Source organism: Pan paniscus, chromosome 6, assembly GCF_029289425.2.
Source record: "Pan paniscus chromosome 6, NHGRI_mPanPan1-v2.0_pri, whole genome shotgun sequence".
In the NCBI taxonomy this organism is placed as follows: domain Eukaryota; kingdom Metazoa; phylum Chordata; class Mammalia; order Primates; family Hominidae; genus Pan; species Pan paniscus.
The window spans coordinates 175,455,236-175,469,373 of NC_073255.2; the positions used below are offsets into that span (position 1 = coordinate 175,455,236).

The window sequence follows — 14,138 nt, forward strand, 5'->3', positions numbered from 1 at the left end:
CTGAATCTAAAATAAGAGTTGACTGGGTACAGTGGTTCACACCTGTAATCCCATAAATTTGGGAGGCCAAGGAGGGAGGACTGCTTGACCCCAGGAGTTCAAGACTGGCCTGAGCAACAAAGCAAGACCCCATGTTTACAAGAAATTTAAAAATTAGCTGGGTATGATGGCGCACACCTGTGGTCCTAGCTATTCTGGAGGCTGAGGTAGGAGGATTGAGCCTGGAAGGTCAAGGCTGCAGTGAGCTATGACAGTACTACTGCACTCCAACCGGGGTGACAGAGTGAGACCCCATCACAAAAAATAACTAAATAAAAGCTGAAATTATTAAAAAAAAAACTTAAATTCAGTTTAGACAACTACAACAAAAAAAATGTAAGGTCCAAAGCCATATAAGGATAAAGAAATACTTCAAGTAATAAGACTAATGCATGGACAAAAATCAATCATATGCTAGAATGCAATGAAAAGACAGCCTCAGCTGGGCGCGGGGCCTCACGCCTGTAATCCCAGCACTTTGGGAGGCCGAGGAGGGCGGATCACCTGAGGTCAGGAGTTTGAGACCAGCCTGACCAACATGGCGAAACCCCATCCCTACTAAAAACACAAATATTAGCCAGCCATGGTGGCAGGCGCCTGTAATCCCAGCTCCTCAGGAAGCTGAGACTGGAGAATCACTTGAACCCAGGAGGCAGAGGTTGCAGTGAGCCAAGATTATGCCACTACACTCCAGCCTGGACGATAGAGCGAGACTCTTACCTCCAAAAAAAAAAAAAAAAGAAAGAAAGAAAATTTTTAATAATAATATATATAACCAAAATTGACTCAATCAAAAGTATAAACAAAAGTAGACAGTAACCTTTAAATAAATTGAATCGTAGTTTTTTTAAAAACTCCTCTGCCCAGGATGTAGTGAAACTGGATCCCTTGTGCACTGTTGGTGGGAATGTAAAATGGTTCAGCTGCTGTAGAACACAGTATGGTGATTCCTCAAAAAAATTAAACAGAATTATCACAGGATCCACCAATTCCACATCTGGGTATATATCCAGAAGAATTGAAAGTGAGGCCTTGGCCAGGTGCGGTGGCTCACGCCTGTAATCCCAGCACTTTGGGAGGCCGAGGAGGGCGGATCACAAGGTCAGGAGATTGAGAACATCCTGGTTAACATGGTGAAACCCCATCTCTACTAAAAATACAAAAATTAGCTGGGCGCGGTGGCAGGTGCCTGTAGTCCCAGCTACTTGGGAGGCTGAGGCAGGAGAATTGCTTGAACCAGGGAGTCGGAAGTTGCAGTGAGCCAAGATCACGCCACTGCACTCCAGCCTGGGCAAGAGTGAGACTCCATCTCAAAAAAAAAAAAAAAAAAAGAGAAAGAAAGTGAGGCCTTGAAGAGCTACCTGGTCACCCGTGTTCATAGTAGCATCAGTCAATAGCTGAACAGTAGACGTGTTCATCAACAAACACATAAGCAAAACATGGCCTATCCATACAATGAAATATTATTCAGCCTTAACAAGGAAGAAAATTCTGACCTATGCTACATGGATGAACCTTAAGGACATTATGCGAAATGAAATGAAATGAACCAGTCACAAAAAGACAAACACTGTATGATTCTACGTGTGAGGGATCTAGAATAGTCAATTTTATAGAGACAAACAATAGGATAGTGGTTTTTAGAGGGTGGGGGAGGGGGAACAAAGTTTTTGTTTAATGAGTATAGAATTTCAGCTTTGTTAAGATGAAGAGTTCTGGAGATGGATGTTGGTTATGGTTTCATGACAATACAAATGTACTTAATATCACTGAACTGTACATTTAAAAACTGTTAAGATAATAAATTATATGTTATGTATATTTTACCACAATTTAGACACGCCTGTAATCCCAGCACTTTGGGACACCGAGGCGGGTGGATCACGAGGTCAAGAGATCAAGACCATCCTGGCCAACATGGTGAAACCCTGTCTCTACTAAAAACACAAAAATAGCTGGGCGTAGTGGCGGGCACCTGTAGTCCCAGCTACTCGGGAGGCTGACACAGGAGAATCACTTGAACCCGGGAGGTAGAGGTTGCAGTGAGCTGAGATCATGCCACTGCACTCCAGCCTGGTGACAGAGCAAGACTCCATCAAAAAAAAAAAAAAAAAAGGAACTCTCTGCTCAACGATGTCTTGCTATCCTCCAACCACTCAAAATAGATATCAGGTCAAACTACTCTAGAGCCAATTTCACCAAATGTTCAAAGAGGTTAACACCTACCTTATAGAAACTATTTCAGAGATATGAAAAAAGTCATGTAATGAGGTTTATAACCTTCCTAACAAAATAAAACAAGGCCAGTACAAAAAAGAAAACAATCGCCCATCTATTGACAATGATGCCAAATCACGTTATTAGCTCTGCAAGGTGGGTGTTATTATTCCCATTTTATTGATAAGAAAAACAAAGATAGGTAACTCACTAGGCTCCCATGGCTCACAGTGAAAATGAATGTAGCCTCACATCTTTCCTGGCCATCGCCCTGCCTCTCGGACAGGACTAGAGAACAAGGGTCCCCCCTCCCTCCAGCCTTCCACAACTGAGGGGATTTCCCAGTGGCCACTGGTGATAGGAGAAGACCTCGGGGGCCAGCACTCACCAGGACGGGCTCCACCAGCTTCCCCTCCGGCATGACCGAGCGGTTCATCTTGGCAATGCGCTCCAGAGTGGCCAGGGCAGCCCGAGTGTTCCCAGTGGAGACATTGAACCGGGCAGATTCAGGAATAAACTGGGTAGAGATTACAAAGAACATCAGAGTGGCCACTGCTATAGAACCCAGGGGTACAGCTATTATTGCTCTATACACTACAGTCCTAGTTTCCCGAGATAGGAAAAGTATGTAACCAGCTTAAAGGCATGCAATGTAGCAGGTATTCTGTTGGATTCAAAGTTGATTTGGAACAAAAAAGGTCATGTTCTCCTTATCATAGTCCCTTCCAGGATGACGGCAGGCTGATACTCAGTTTTGCACCAATAGGGCCCAACCTAGTTGTTGACATAATGAAATTCTCACTTTCAATTGTTAAATAGCCACTGCCGCGGGCGCCCCTCTCCACCCCCTCCCCCTCTCCAGGAACCCCAGGACCTCCCCACCATGCAACCACCAAAGGGTGACAGGAACAGGGGGCTCCAGCACCCACACGGTGAAGGAATCAGTTCTGATTGTGAAGGCTCTCAACCCACTGAATACTGAATATTTGGAACATCGCACGCAGAAAACATTATGGACTTCCACTGAAGCTCGACAATCAACTCTGACCACCTCCCGTCTCTCACGCCTCACGCAATCAAGGCTGTTGGCTCTTCCTCAGAAAAGCACCTCTACAGCAGCACCTGGCCCCACATTCCCATGGCCAGAGGGCAGTTTGGGTCCCCCTGTTGGTTATTCTGACACTTGATTTTCCAGCCTTTTTCCTCTTGCCTCATGCCCAGCCTCCACAGCAATATGCCAGCTTCCCAGCACATAATCTCTTCCACAATCAGAAGTCACCTCCTTCAACACCTCCACAATCCCTTTAAAACAGTCCAGAGATCTTTTTATTTTTTGCAGTTAATATGCCACGAATTCATAGGGAGAAGATTCCAGCAGCTCAGGCTCCCTGCCATGGTTCTCACAAATGTGCCTCTCTGGGTGGAACAGGACTGGTGCTTCAGCCGAACCCAGGTATACTTCCCTTCGGCTTCCTTGTTTTTTTGTTTCGTTTTGTTTTGTTTTTTGAGATGGAGTCTTGCTCTGTCGCCCAAGCTGAGTGCAGTGGTGCAATCTCAGCTCACTGCAACCTCCACCTCCCGGGTTCAAGCAATTCTCCTGCCTCAGCCTCCTGAGTAGCTGGGATTACAGGCACGCACCACCACACCTGGCTAATTTTTGTATTTTTAGTAGAGATGGGGTTTCACCATGTTGGCCAGGCTGGTCTCAAACTCCTGACCTAGTGATCCACCCACCTCAGCCTCCCAAAGTGCTGGGATTACAGGCGTGAGCTACCGCGCCCGGCTGGCTTGTTTTTCTGATGATTTTCTGCACGAGTTTCAGGAAGCTATCTCGGCTCCTAGAGTGCTTAGTGTACTCAATATGCGCATCAATTCCCTTGACAAGAATCTGGCCCATAACCTGTTTGTTTACAACAATGCCAACAGCACGCTGCGTAGCATCAGAGACTCCTCCAGTTCTGCCACAGTAACACCTGGGGGCATTCCTTTTAAACAGCGCCCATCCCCTTGATGTCTACAATATCACCTTCTTACAGATTCATAGGTATGTGGCCAAAGGAACAACTCCATGTTGTCTAAGAGGTCTGGTGACCTCTCCTCTTTCCCTTTGTGTAGGTCATTTTGGTGACTTACTGGAAGATGGCAGTTCTGGTCAAAAGGAAGCCCTTTGTGTTGGTTTTTGTCGTTGTTGTTGGTTTTTTGTTTTTTTGAGAGACAGAGTCTTGCTCTGTTGCCCAGTCTAGAAGGCAGTGGCGCAATCATAGCTGACTGCAGCCTTGACCAACCAGGCCCGAGCAACCCTCCCATCTCAGCCTCCTGAGTAGCTGGGACCACAGGCACGGACCACAACACCCAGCTGAAATTTTTATTTTTAATAGAGATGGGGTTCTGCCATGTTGCCCGGGCTGGTCTTGAACTCCTGGGCTCAAGCGATCCTCCTGCCTTGGTTTTCTAAAGTGCTGGGATTACAAACATGAGCCACCATGTCTGGCCAGCAGAAAGCCTTAGACTACACCAACAGAGGCAGACAATCTGCCCACAGGAAGCAAGTGGCTTACTAAGCTCACTGGTCCCCGAGCACCTGGGGCCTGTGTGTGATTCTCAGCAAAAGTGCACTGTGTAGAAGGCACTGGCCAACTGGGCTTGTCCAGAAGAAAATGGACCTGGCTGTGGGGCCAGCTGTCCTGAGGAAGACTTGAAGGTAATGACATTGCTTAGAGAAGGAAAGGCTTAGGGGCCATAGATTCATACATATTTAAGAGGATGACGGCCGGGCGCAGTGGCTCACACCTGCAATCCCAGCACTTTGGGAGGCCGAGGTGGGCGGATCACGAGGTCAGGAGGTTGAGACCAGCCTGGCCAACATGGTGAAACCCCATCTCTACTAAAAATACAAAAATTAGCTGGGTGTGGTGGCACGCACCTGGCGCCTGTAGTCCCAGCTACTCTGGAGGCTGAGGCAGGAGAATTGCTTGAACCCGGGAGGCAGAGGTTGCGAAGAGCCGAGATCGCACCATTGCACTCCAGCCTGGGCAACAAGAGTGAAACGCCATCTCAAAAAAGAAAAATGAAAAAAGATGACATGGCGAGAAGATAGCTCTACGGTCTTCCTGAGAGACAGAGTAGGACCTGCAGGTAAATTTATAGGGAGAAAATTCTGCTCAACATAGGAAAGACTTTAACAGCTAGGGGTGCCTGGAGATGGGATATACTGTTGAAATCTATAAAGTAGTCACACGTCTGGCCGGGTGTGGTGGCTCACACCTGTAATCCCAGCCCTTTGGGAGGCTGAGGCGGGTGGATCACTAGGTCAGGAGTTCAAGACCAGCCTGGCCAACATGGTGAAACCCCATCTCTACTAAAATACAAAAATGAGTCGGGCGTGGTGGTGCATGCCTGCAACCCCAGGTACTCAGGAGGCTGAGGCAGAAGAATCACTTGAACATGGGAGGTGGAGGTTGCAGTGAGCCGAGATTGTGCCATTGCACTCCAGCCTGGGCAATAGAGTAAGACTCTGTTTCAAAAAAAAAAAAAAAAAAGTAGTCACATGCCTGAAGCTAGCAGCTTTCTGGCAGAGACCTGCTTCTACAGGGGATGCCTGTATTGAGTCGAGGTTTAGAATGAATGGCCATCAAGGACCTTTCTGAATTCTGACATTCTTTGATTCCATAGGGTAGGTGACATCAAAATAAAACCCCGGTTCTGCTGAGTGGTCAATCTTGTCTTTGAATGAGTAGAATTGTACTGCAAACTAAGGAAGATGATGATTCTACAGTTGAACAACCTACAGATGAGTGGGAGAGAAGCCTGTGGTGGCCTGGGAGTATGTCAACAGCATCCAACAGGTGGTGCTGAAGGAGAGAGTGGAGTCAGCAAAAACAGGACGGAGCCGTCAGACAAAACTTCTAGGAAGAGGGGCAACGAGGCAGGCTAAGGCAGGTGAGGGCTGCACGCTGGTTGAGACAGACTCCTCAATAAAGGTAATAGGATGTGAGAAAGATGGCCTGGCGCGGTGGCTCATGCCTGTAATCCCAGCACTTTGTGCCAAGGCGGGCGGATCACTTTAGGCCAGGAGTTCAAGATCAGCCTGTCCAATGTGATGAAACCCCTTCTCTGCTAATAATAGCACTTTGGGAGGCCGAGGCGGGTGGATCACGAGGTCAGGAGATCGAGACCACGGTGAAACACTGTCTCTACTAAAAATAAAAAAAAAAAAAAAAATTAGCCAGGCGCGGTGGTGGGCGCCTGTAGTCCCAGCTACTCAGGAGTCTGAGGCAGGAGAATGGCGTGAACCCGGGAGGCGGAGCTTGCAGTGAGCCGAGGTCGCGCCACTGCACTCCAGCCTGGGGGACACTGCACTCCAGCGCCACTGCACTCCAGCCTGGGGGTCACGCCACTGCACTCCAGCCGAGGTCGCGCCACTGCACTCCAGCCTGGGGTCACGCCACTGCACTCCAGCCTGGGGAGACTCCGTCTCAAAAAAAAAAAATTAGCTGGGTATGGTGGCACATGACTGTAATCCCAGCTACTCGGGAGGCTGAGGCAGGAGAATCACCTGAACCTGGGAGACGGAGGCTGCAGTGAGCCGAGGTTGCACCTCTGCACTGCAGCCTGGACAACAAAGAGAGACTCTGTCTCGAGGGGGAAAATAAAAGATATTTGTGGGGCATGAAGGCCACTGGACCAGCAGGAGGAGGGAACAGGAAGGAGCCACAAGTGCTTCCCCACCTTGAAGGCCACGATGAGGATGATGCCCGGGATGGAGGCGACGCGAATGAGCCAGCGCCACCCGATGGTGGGGATGATCACAGAGGCCAAGCCAATGATGAGCAGGGAGCCCGCAAGCCAGAACACCTAGGAAGAGAGAAGTCCAGGATTAAAGTTCTTTGGGGAATTATGACAATGAAAAAAAAAAGGAAAAATATATATTTTTAGAAAGATTAAAATTCCTTCTGTCCCATGTGCTTCACATATCTTCTTTTGGGAGCCACTTTGTCCAGCATTTTGCCTTTTTTTGTTTTGTTTTGTTTTGAGACAGGGTCCACTCTCTCACCCAGGCTGGAGTGCAGTGATCCAATCTCGGCTCACTGAACCCTCTGCCTCCTGGGTTCAAGTGATTCTCATGCCTCAGCCTCCCGAGTAGCTGGGATTATAGGCATGCGCCACCACGCCCAGCTCATTTTTTTTGTATTTTTAGTAGAGACAGGATTTCACCATGTTGGCCAGGCTGGTCTCGAACTCCTGACCTCAAATGATCCACCCACCTTAGCCTCCCAAAATGCTGGGATTACAGGTGTGAGCCGCTGAGCCTAGCCCAGGGTGACTATTTCATCACTAAAGAACTCTGTTACCAACAAAAACAAGACTATTTCAGAAAGCAGTAAGGGCTGTAAGGAAAATAGAAAAGTGTGATAGAGTGGGACTTGAGTCATCAGGGACAATATTGCTAAAGAGGCAATGAATAAGCAAGCCAGTAACAAGGCTACTGCAGTAGACCAGGTCAGTGATATAGCATTGAATGGGATTTTAGTAGTGAATGGTGAAAAAAAAGGTTTTTTTTGTTTGTTTGTTTTTTGAGACGGAGTCTTGCTCTGTCGCCCAGACTGGAGGGCAGTGGCACAATCTCAGCTCACTGCAACCTCTGCCTCCCGGGTTCAAGCAATCTCCTGCCTCAGCCTCCTCAGTAGCTGGCATTATAGGCGCGCACCACCACACCCACCTAATTTTTGTATTTTTAGTAGAGGCAGTGTTTCACCGTGTTGGTCAGGCTGGTCTCAAACTCCTGACCTCGTGATCCGCCCGCCTCGGCCTCCCAAAGTGCTGGGATTCAGGCGTGAGCCACTGCATCCAGCAAAATTCTTATTTTTAATTGATACATTTTCAACAAATTGTACAAAAATTTTTTAACGGATGGATTAACACATTTTGGAGAAAGGTGACACGGTTCACTGATGGACGTTTGGACTGAAGGTCTAATAATAGAGGGTGTGTTAGTAGGGCTTGTGATTGGGGATGAGGGACAGGGAGGGTCCCGGATGCCTCCTGAGTTTGTGTTCCAAGATCACTGAGGGGAAAGTGTTTGCTATTAACTGAAAATGGAAACAGAAATAAGAGGCTTAAGGGGAAGACGAGATTAGTTCTGAGTATCTTGTATTGAGGAGCCTGTAAGACATTCAAGTAACTATCAGGTCATTGGCTGCCTAGGTCTGAAGGTTAAGGAGGTGCTCTAGGTTGTAGAGAAAGATTTTGGGGCCAGTGCGGTGGCTCATGCCTGTTATCCCAACACTTTGGAAGGCTGAGGTAGGGGAATCACTTGAAGCCAGGAGTTTGAGACTAGCCTGGGCAACAGAGCAAGACTCCATCTCCACAAAAAAAAATTTAAAAATTCACTAGGCACCATGACATGCACCTGTAGTCCCAGCTACTTAGGAGGCTGAGGTGGAAGGATCACTTGAGCCCAGGAGTTCGAGGCTGCAGGGAGCTGTGATCACACCAATGTACTCCAGCCTGGGTAACAGAGAGATAAGCTGTCTCTAAGAAAAAAAAAAAAAAAAAAATTGAGGGCTTAGGGGTAAAATATTGGAATATATCTATTTCCTCATATATATACATATATATATATATATATTTTTTTTTTTTTTTGAGTCTCACTCTGTTGCCCAGGCTGGAGTGCAGTGGCACGATCTCAGGTTACTGCAACCTCTGCCTCCCAGGTTCAAGCAATTCTCCTGCCTCAGCCTCCTGAGTAGCTGAGATTACAGGTGCATGCCACTATGCCTGGCTAATTTTTGTATTTTTAATCTAAGAGACAGAGTTTCACCATGTTGACCAGGCTCATCTCCATCTCCTGACCTCAAGTGATCCACCTGCCTTGGCATCCCAAAGTGCTGGGATTACAGGCATGAGCCACTGCACCTGGCCCAGTATTGGAGCATATTAGATGACCCAGGAGACATGGAAAATAATACTAGCAAGGGAGAGACTTAACCAGGAAGCATGGCAAAGTAAGAGACGCAGGTGGAAGAGAAAATGTCCATAACAGGGCTTGAGTAGGACCATGCTCAGTCAATAACACCATGTGTAAGACCCAAGCACTAAGTATTAGAAGTGTGTGCCTCCAGTTTTTGTTTGTCTGTTTTTTTTTTGAGACAGAGTCTCACTCTGTTGCCCAGACTCGTGTATAGTGGCACAATAAATGGCTCACTGTAGCCTCGGTCCCTTGGTCTCCTGAGCTTAACTGATCCACCTCAGCCTCCTGAGTAGCTGGGACTACAGGCACATGCCACTACACCCAGCTAATTTTTTTATTTTTGTAGAGATGGAGTTCCACCACGTTACCCAGGCTGGTCTCGAACTCCTGGGCTCAAGCAATCTGCCTGCCTCAGCCTCCCAAAGTGTTGGGATTATAGGCGTGAGCCATCGCACCCAGCCTGTGCCTCCATCTTGACAAAGATTAGAAGAGAGCTGCAGGGATTGAAAAGAATCACTATCCAGTACTTGTTAGATTCTTTTAAAAAATTTTTGTCAGGCCGGGCATGGTGGCTCACACCTGTAATCCCAGCACTTTGGGAGGCCGAGGCAGGTGGATCACTTGAGGTCAGGAGTTAGAGACCAGCCTGGTCAACGTGGTGAAACCCCATCTCTACTAAAAATATAAAACATTAGCCAGGCATGGCAGTGCATGCCTGTAGTCCCAGCCACTCTGGAGGCAGGAGAATCACTTGAACCGAGGAGGCAGAGGTTGCAGTGAGCCAAGATCATGCCACTGTACTCCAGCCTGGGTGACAGAGAGAGACTTTGTCTCAACAACAACAAAAAAATTGTCACCTATGTTTATTAACAAAAAATAAATTTGAAAGTATTTTCCTACTGCTTTATTTATTGCCAAGTGTATAAGGCTTCAGCGGGAAGGGTCATCTTTCTCCTCGTTCCTCTGAAAAATCAGGGCTTTTGGTTAAGTGTAGATGGGACAGGGCACCTAGACTGACCTGTCTTCTGGATTCAAAACCTCTAATCAATGGCCAGCAGGGGTCTGAGGAGGGATTGAGAGCACCTAAAGGAGGCAATTTTGGCACGTTCCCTCAGGTATGAGCCAGTTCTGGACTTGCAACCACCAGGATCGTTGGAAGGGAGGTAAGACAGCCTAAAGGGGTAGCAGCTGGGACCTACCACTGAAACCTCGGTGTGGAAGAAAGTTTATCCTGGATGCATCCCTAGGCTTCTGTCATTCCAGTGAAACTGGTCATCAGACTATTTGGTTACTGTGTTCTAAATGCTGTTGGATGATGATCATCCTGGGCTCAGAAAACCTTGGAATTGGACCTATGGCTTCAAGCATTCCCAGGCCTCTTTGGTTGGTACAAAATAATAGACAGTGTATCAACCGAAGAACAATCAACCAGCCAAAAATAAACATGCACAGGCACACCTCCTTTTAATCGTGCTTTGCTTTAGTGCACTTTGCAAATATTGCAATTTTTTTTTAACAAATTGAAGGTTTGTTGCAATCCTGTCTTCAGCAAGTCTATTGGTGCCATTTTCCCAATAGCACGTGCTCACTTCATATCTCTGTCACGTTTTAGTAATTCTTACAATATTTCAAACTTTATCATTATTTTTGCATCTGTTATGGTAGTCTGTGACCCATGATTTTCTATGTATCTTCCACTACAGCAATTATTTTCATTGTTTGGGGGCACCGCAAACTGCACCTGTATAAGATATGAACTCAGTAGATGCTGTGGAGTCTCATGGCTCCACTTACTGGCTATTCTTTGGTTTCTCTCCTCTCCTTGAGCCTTCCTATGCCCTCAGATACAACAGTATTGAAATTTGATCAATTAGTAATCCTAAAATGGTCTCTAAGTGTTCAACTGAAAGGAAAAGTTGTGCATCTTTCTTTCTTTACCGGGACAGGGTCTCGCTCTGTTGCCCAGGCTAGAATGCAGTGGCGCAATCATGGCTCACTGCAACCTCAACTTCCCAGGCTCAAGTGATCCTCCCATCTCAGCCTGTCTAGTAGATGGAATTACAGGTTCATGCCACCACACCCAGCCAATTTTTTTTTTCCCCCTCGCTCTGTCACCCAGGCTGGAGTGCAGAGACAGGATCTTGGCTCACTGCAACTTCTGCCCCCCAGGTTCAAGCGATTCTCCTGCCTCAGCCTCCTGAGCAGCTGGGATTACAGGTGCCTGGCACCACACCAAGCTAATTTTTGTATTTTTAGCAGAGACAGCGTTTCACCATGTTGGCCAAACTGGTCTCAGACTCCTAACCTCAAGTGATCCTCCTACCTCAGCCTCCCAAAGTGCTGGGATTCTAGGTGTGAGCCACTGTGTCTGGCCCGATTTTTTGATTTTTGTAGACTTGGGGCCTCACTGTGTTATCTAGGCTGGTCTCAAACTCCTGGCCTCAAGCAATCCTCCCACCTTGGCCTCCAAAGCACTGGGATCACAGGCATAAGCTGCCACACCCAGCCACATCTCTTATTTAAATCTAAAGCTAGAAATGATTAAAGCTTCATGAGGAAGGCATGTCGAAAGCTGAGGTAAGCCAAAAGCTAGGCCTGTCATACCAAACAGGCAAGTTGTGAATGCAAAGGAAAAGTTCTTTTTTTTTTCTTTTGAGATGGCATTTCATTCTTGTTGCCCAAGCTGGAATGCAATGGTGCCATCTCAGCTTGGCTCACTGCATGCAACCTCCGCCTCCCAGGTTCAAGTGATTCTCCTGCCTCAGTCTCCCAAGTAGCTGGGATTACAGGTGCACGCCACCACACCCGACTAATTTTTTGTATTTTTAGTAGAAGCAGGGTTTCACCATGTTAGCCAGGCTGGTCGTGAACCCCTGACCTCAGGTGATCCTCCCACCTCTACCTCCCAAAGTGCTGGGATTACAGGCGTGAGCCACCGCTCCCAGCAGAAAAGTTCTTGAAGGAAATGAAAAGTGCTACCCCAGTGAACAAAAGTGGTAAGAAAGTGAAACAGCATTACGGCTGATATGGAGAAAGTCTGAGTGGTCTGGATAGATCAAAGTGCCACAACATTCCCTTAAGCCAAAGCCTAATCCACAGCAAGGCCCTAACTCTCTTCAATTATGGGAAGGCTAAGAGAGGTGGGGAAGCTGCTGAAGAAGAGTCTGAAGCTAGCAGGGGTTGGCTCGTGAGGTTTAAGGGAAGACGCTGTCTCCGTAACATAGAAGTGCAAGGTGAAACAGCAAGTGCTGCTGGAGAAGCTGCAGCAGGTCATCCAGGAGATCTAGCTAAGATCACTGGTGCAGGCGGCTACTACCCTCAACAGATTTTCAGTGTAGATGAAACCACCTTGCATTGGAAGAAGATGCCGTGCAGGACATTCACGGCTACAGAGGAAAAAATCAGTGCCTATTTCAAAGCTTCAAAGGACGGGCTGAATCTGTTATTAGGGGTTAATGCTCCTGGTGACTTCAAGTTGAAGCCAATGATCATCGACCATTCTGAATATCCTAAGGCCCTTAAGAATTATGCTAAATCTTGGGGCCGGGCACAGTGCCTCTTACCTGTAATTTCAGCACTTTGGGAGGCTGAGGCAACCAGATCACTTGAGGCCAGGAGTTCAAGACCAGCCTGGTCGACATGGCAAAATCGCATCTCAACTAAAGAAAAAATACAGGGCCGGGCATGGCGGCTCAGCCTGTAATTCCAGCACTTTGTGAGGCTGAGGTGGGTGGATCACAAGGTCAGGAGTTCAAGACCAACCTGGCCAACGTGGTGAAACCATGTCTCACTAAAAATACAAAAATTAGCTGGGCGTAGTGGCATGTGCCTGTAATCCCAGCTACTCAGGAGGCTGAGGCAGGAGAACCACTTGAATCTGGGAGGCAGAGGTTGCAGTGAGCTGAGATCATGCCACCACACTCCAGCCTGGACGACAGAGCAAGACTCTGTCTCAAAAAAAAAAAAAAAAAAAAGAAAAGAAAAGAAAAGAAAAGATACAAAAGTTAGCTGGGTGTGGTGGTGCACTCCTGTAATCTCAGGTACTTGGGAGGCTGAGGCGTGAGAATCTCTTGAACCCAGGAGGCAGATGTTGCAGTGAGCCAAGATTGTCCCACTGCACTCCAGCCTGGGCAATAAAGCAAGACTCCCTCAAAAAAAAAAAAAAAAAGAATCATGGTAAATCTTGCACACAAATAAACACTCAGAAGAAATAAGTCCTGGTGTTTGCTAGATCAGTAGAGTGACTATAGTTAATATTAATTGACTGTACATTTCAAAATAGCTAGAAGAGAATAATTCATAGGTTCCTAGTGTACAGAAGAGATAAGATGATGTATATCCTAATTATCCTGATTTGATTACACGAATGTATTATCACACATATACCCAAAATATGTAAATCTATGTATCAATAAAATAAATTGTTTAAATGATGCTTATCTACTCTGTTTGTTCTCTAGAAATAGAACAACAAAACCTGGATAACAGCATGTCTGTTTACAGCATGGCTTACTGAGTTTTTTTTTTTTTTTTTTTTTTTTCTGAGACAGAGTCTCGCTCTGTCACCCAGGCTGGAATGCTGTGGCGCAATCTTGGCTCAGTGCAACCTTCTCCTCCCAGGTTCAAGCAATTCTCCTGCCTCAGCCTCCCGAGTAGCTGGGACTACAGGCGGTTTACTATTTTAAGACTACTGTTGAGACCTACTTCTTGGAAAAAAAGGTTTTTTAAAATATTACTGCTCACCACGCAAGATGGCTCACACCTGTCATCCCAACACTTTGGAAGGCTGAGGCAGGAGAATAGCCATGAGTTTCAGAAAAGCATGGTCAACATAGTGAGACCACATCTCCACACAACATAGTGAGACCACATTTTCACTTCCTGTTTCACTTCCTTTTTTTTTAAAAAAAAA

At 46.9% G+C, this 14,138-nt stretch overlaps 1 protein-coding gene across 2 annotated transcripts in view; it reads right to left on the reverse strand.

Annotated features, from left to right (window-relative positions):
* SVOPL (SVOP like) overlaps window positions 1-14,138 on the reverse strand; it is an 83,006-nt gene that overhangs the window by 44,622 nt on the left and 24,246 nt on the right. For both annotated transcript variants that reach the window (XM_024929581.4, XM_003813420.5), the window contains 2 exons: window positions 6,985-7,110; window positions 2,645-2,773 (listed from right to left, as the gene is read on the reverse strand). In XM_024929581.4, coding sequence (XP_024785349.2) covers window positions 2,645-2,773; window positions 6,985-7,110 — 255 coding nt within the window. The remainder of the gene's footprint in view (window positions 1-2,644; window positions 2,774-6,984; window positions 7,111-14,138) is intronic.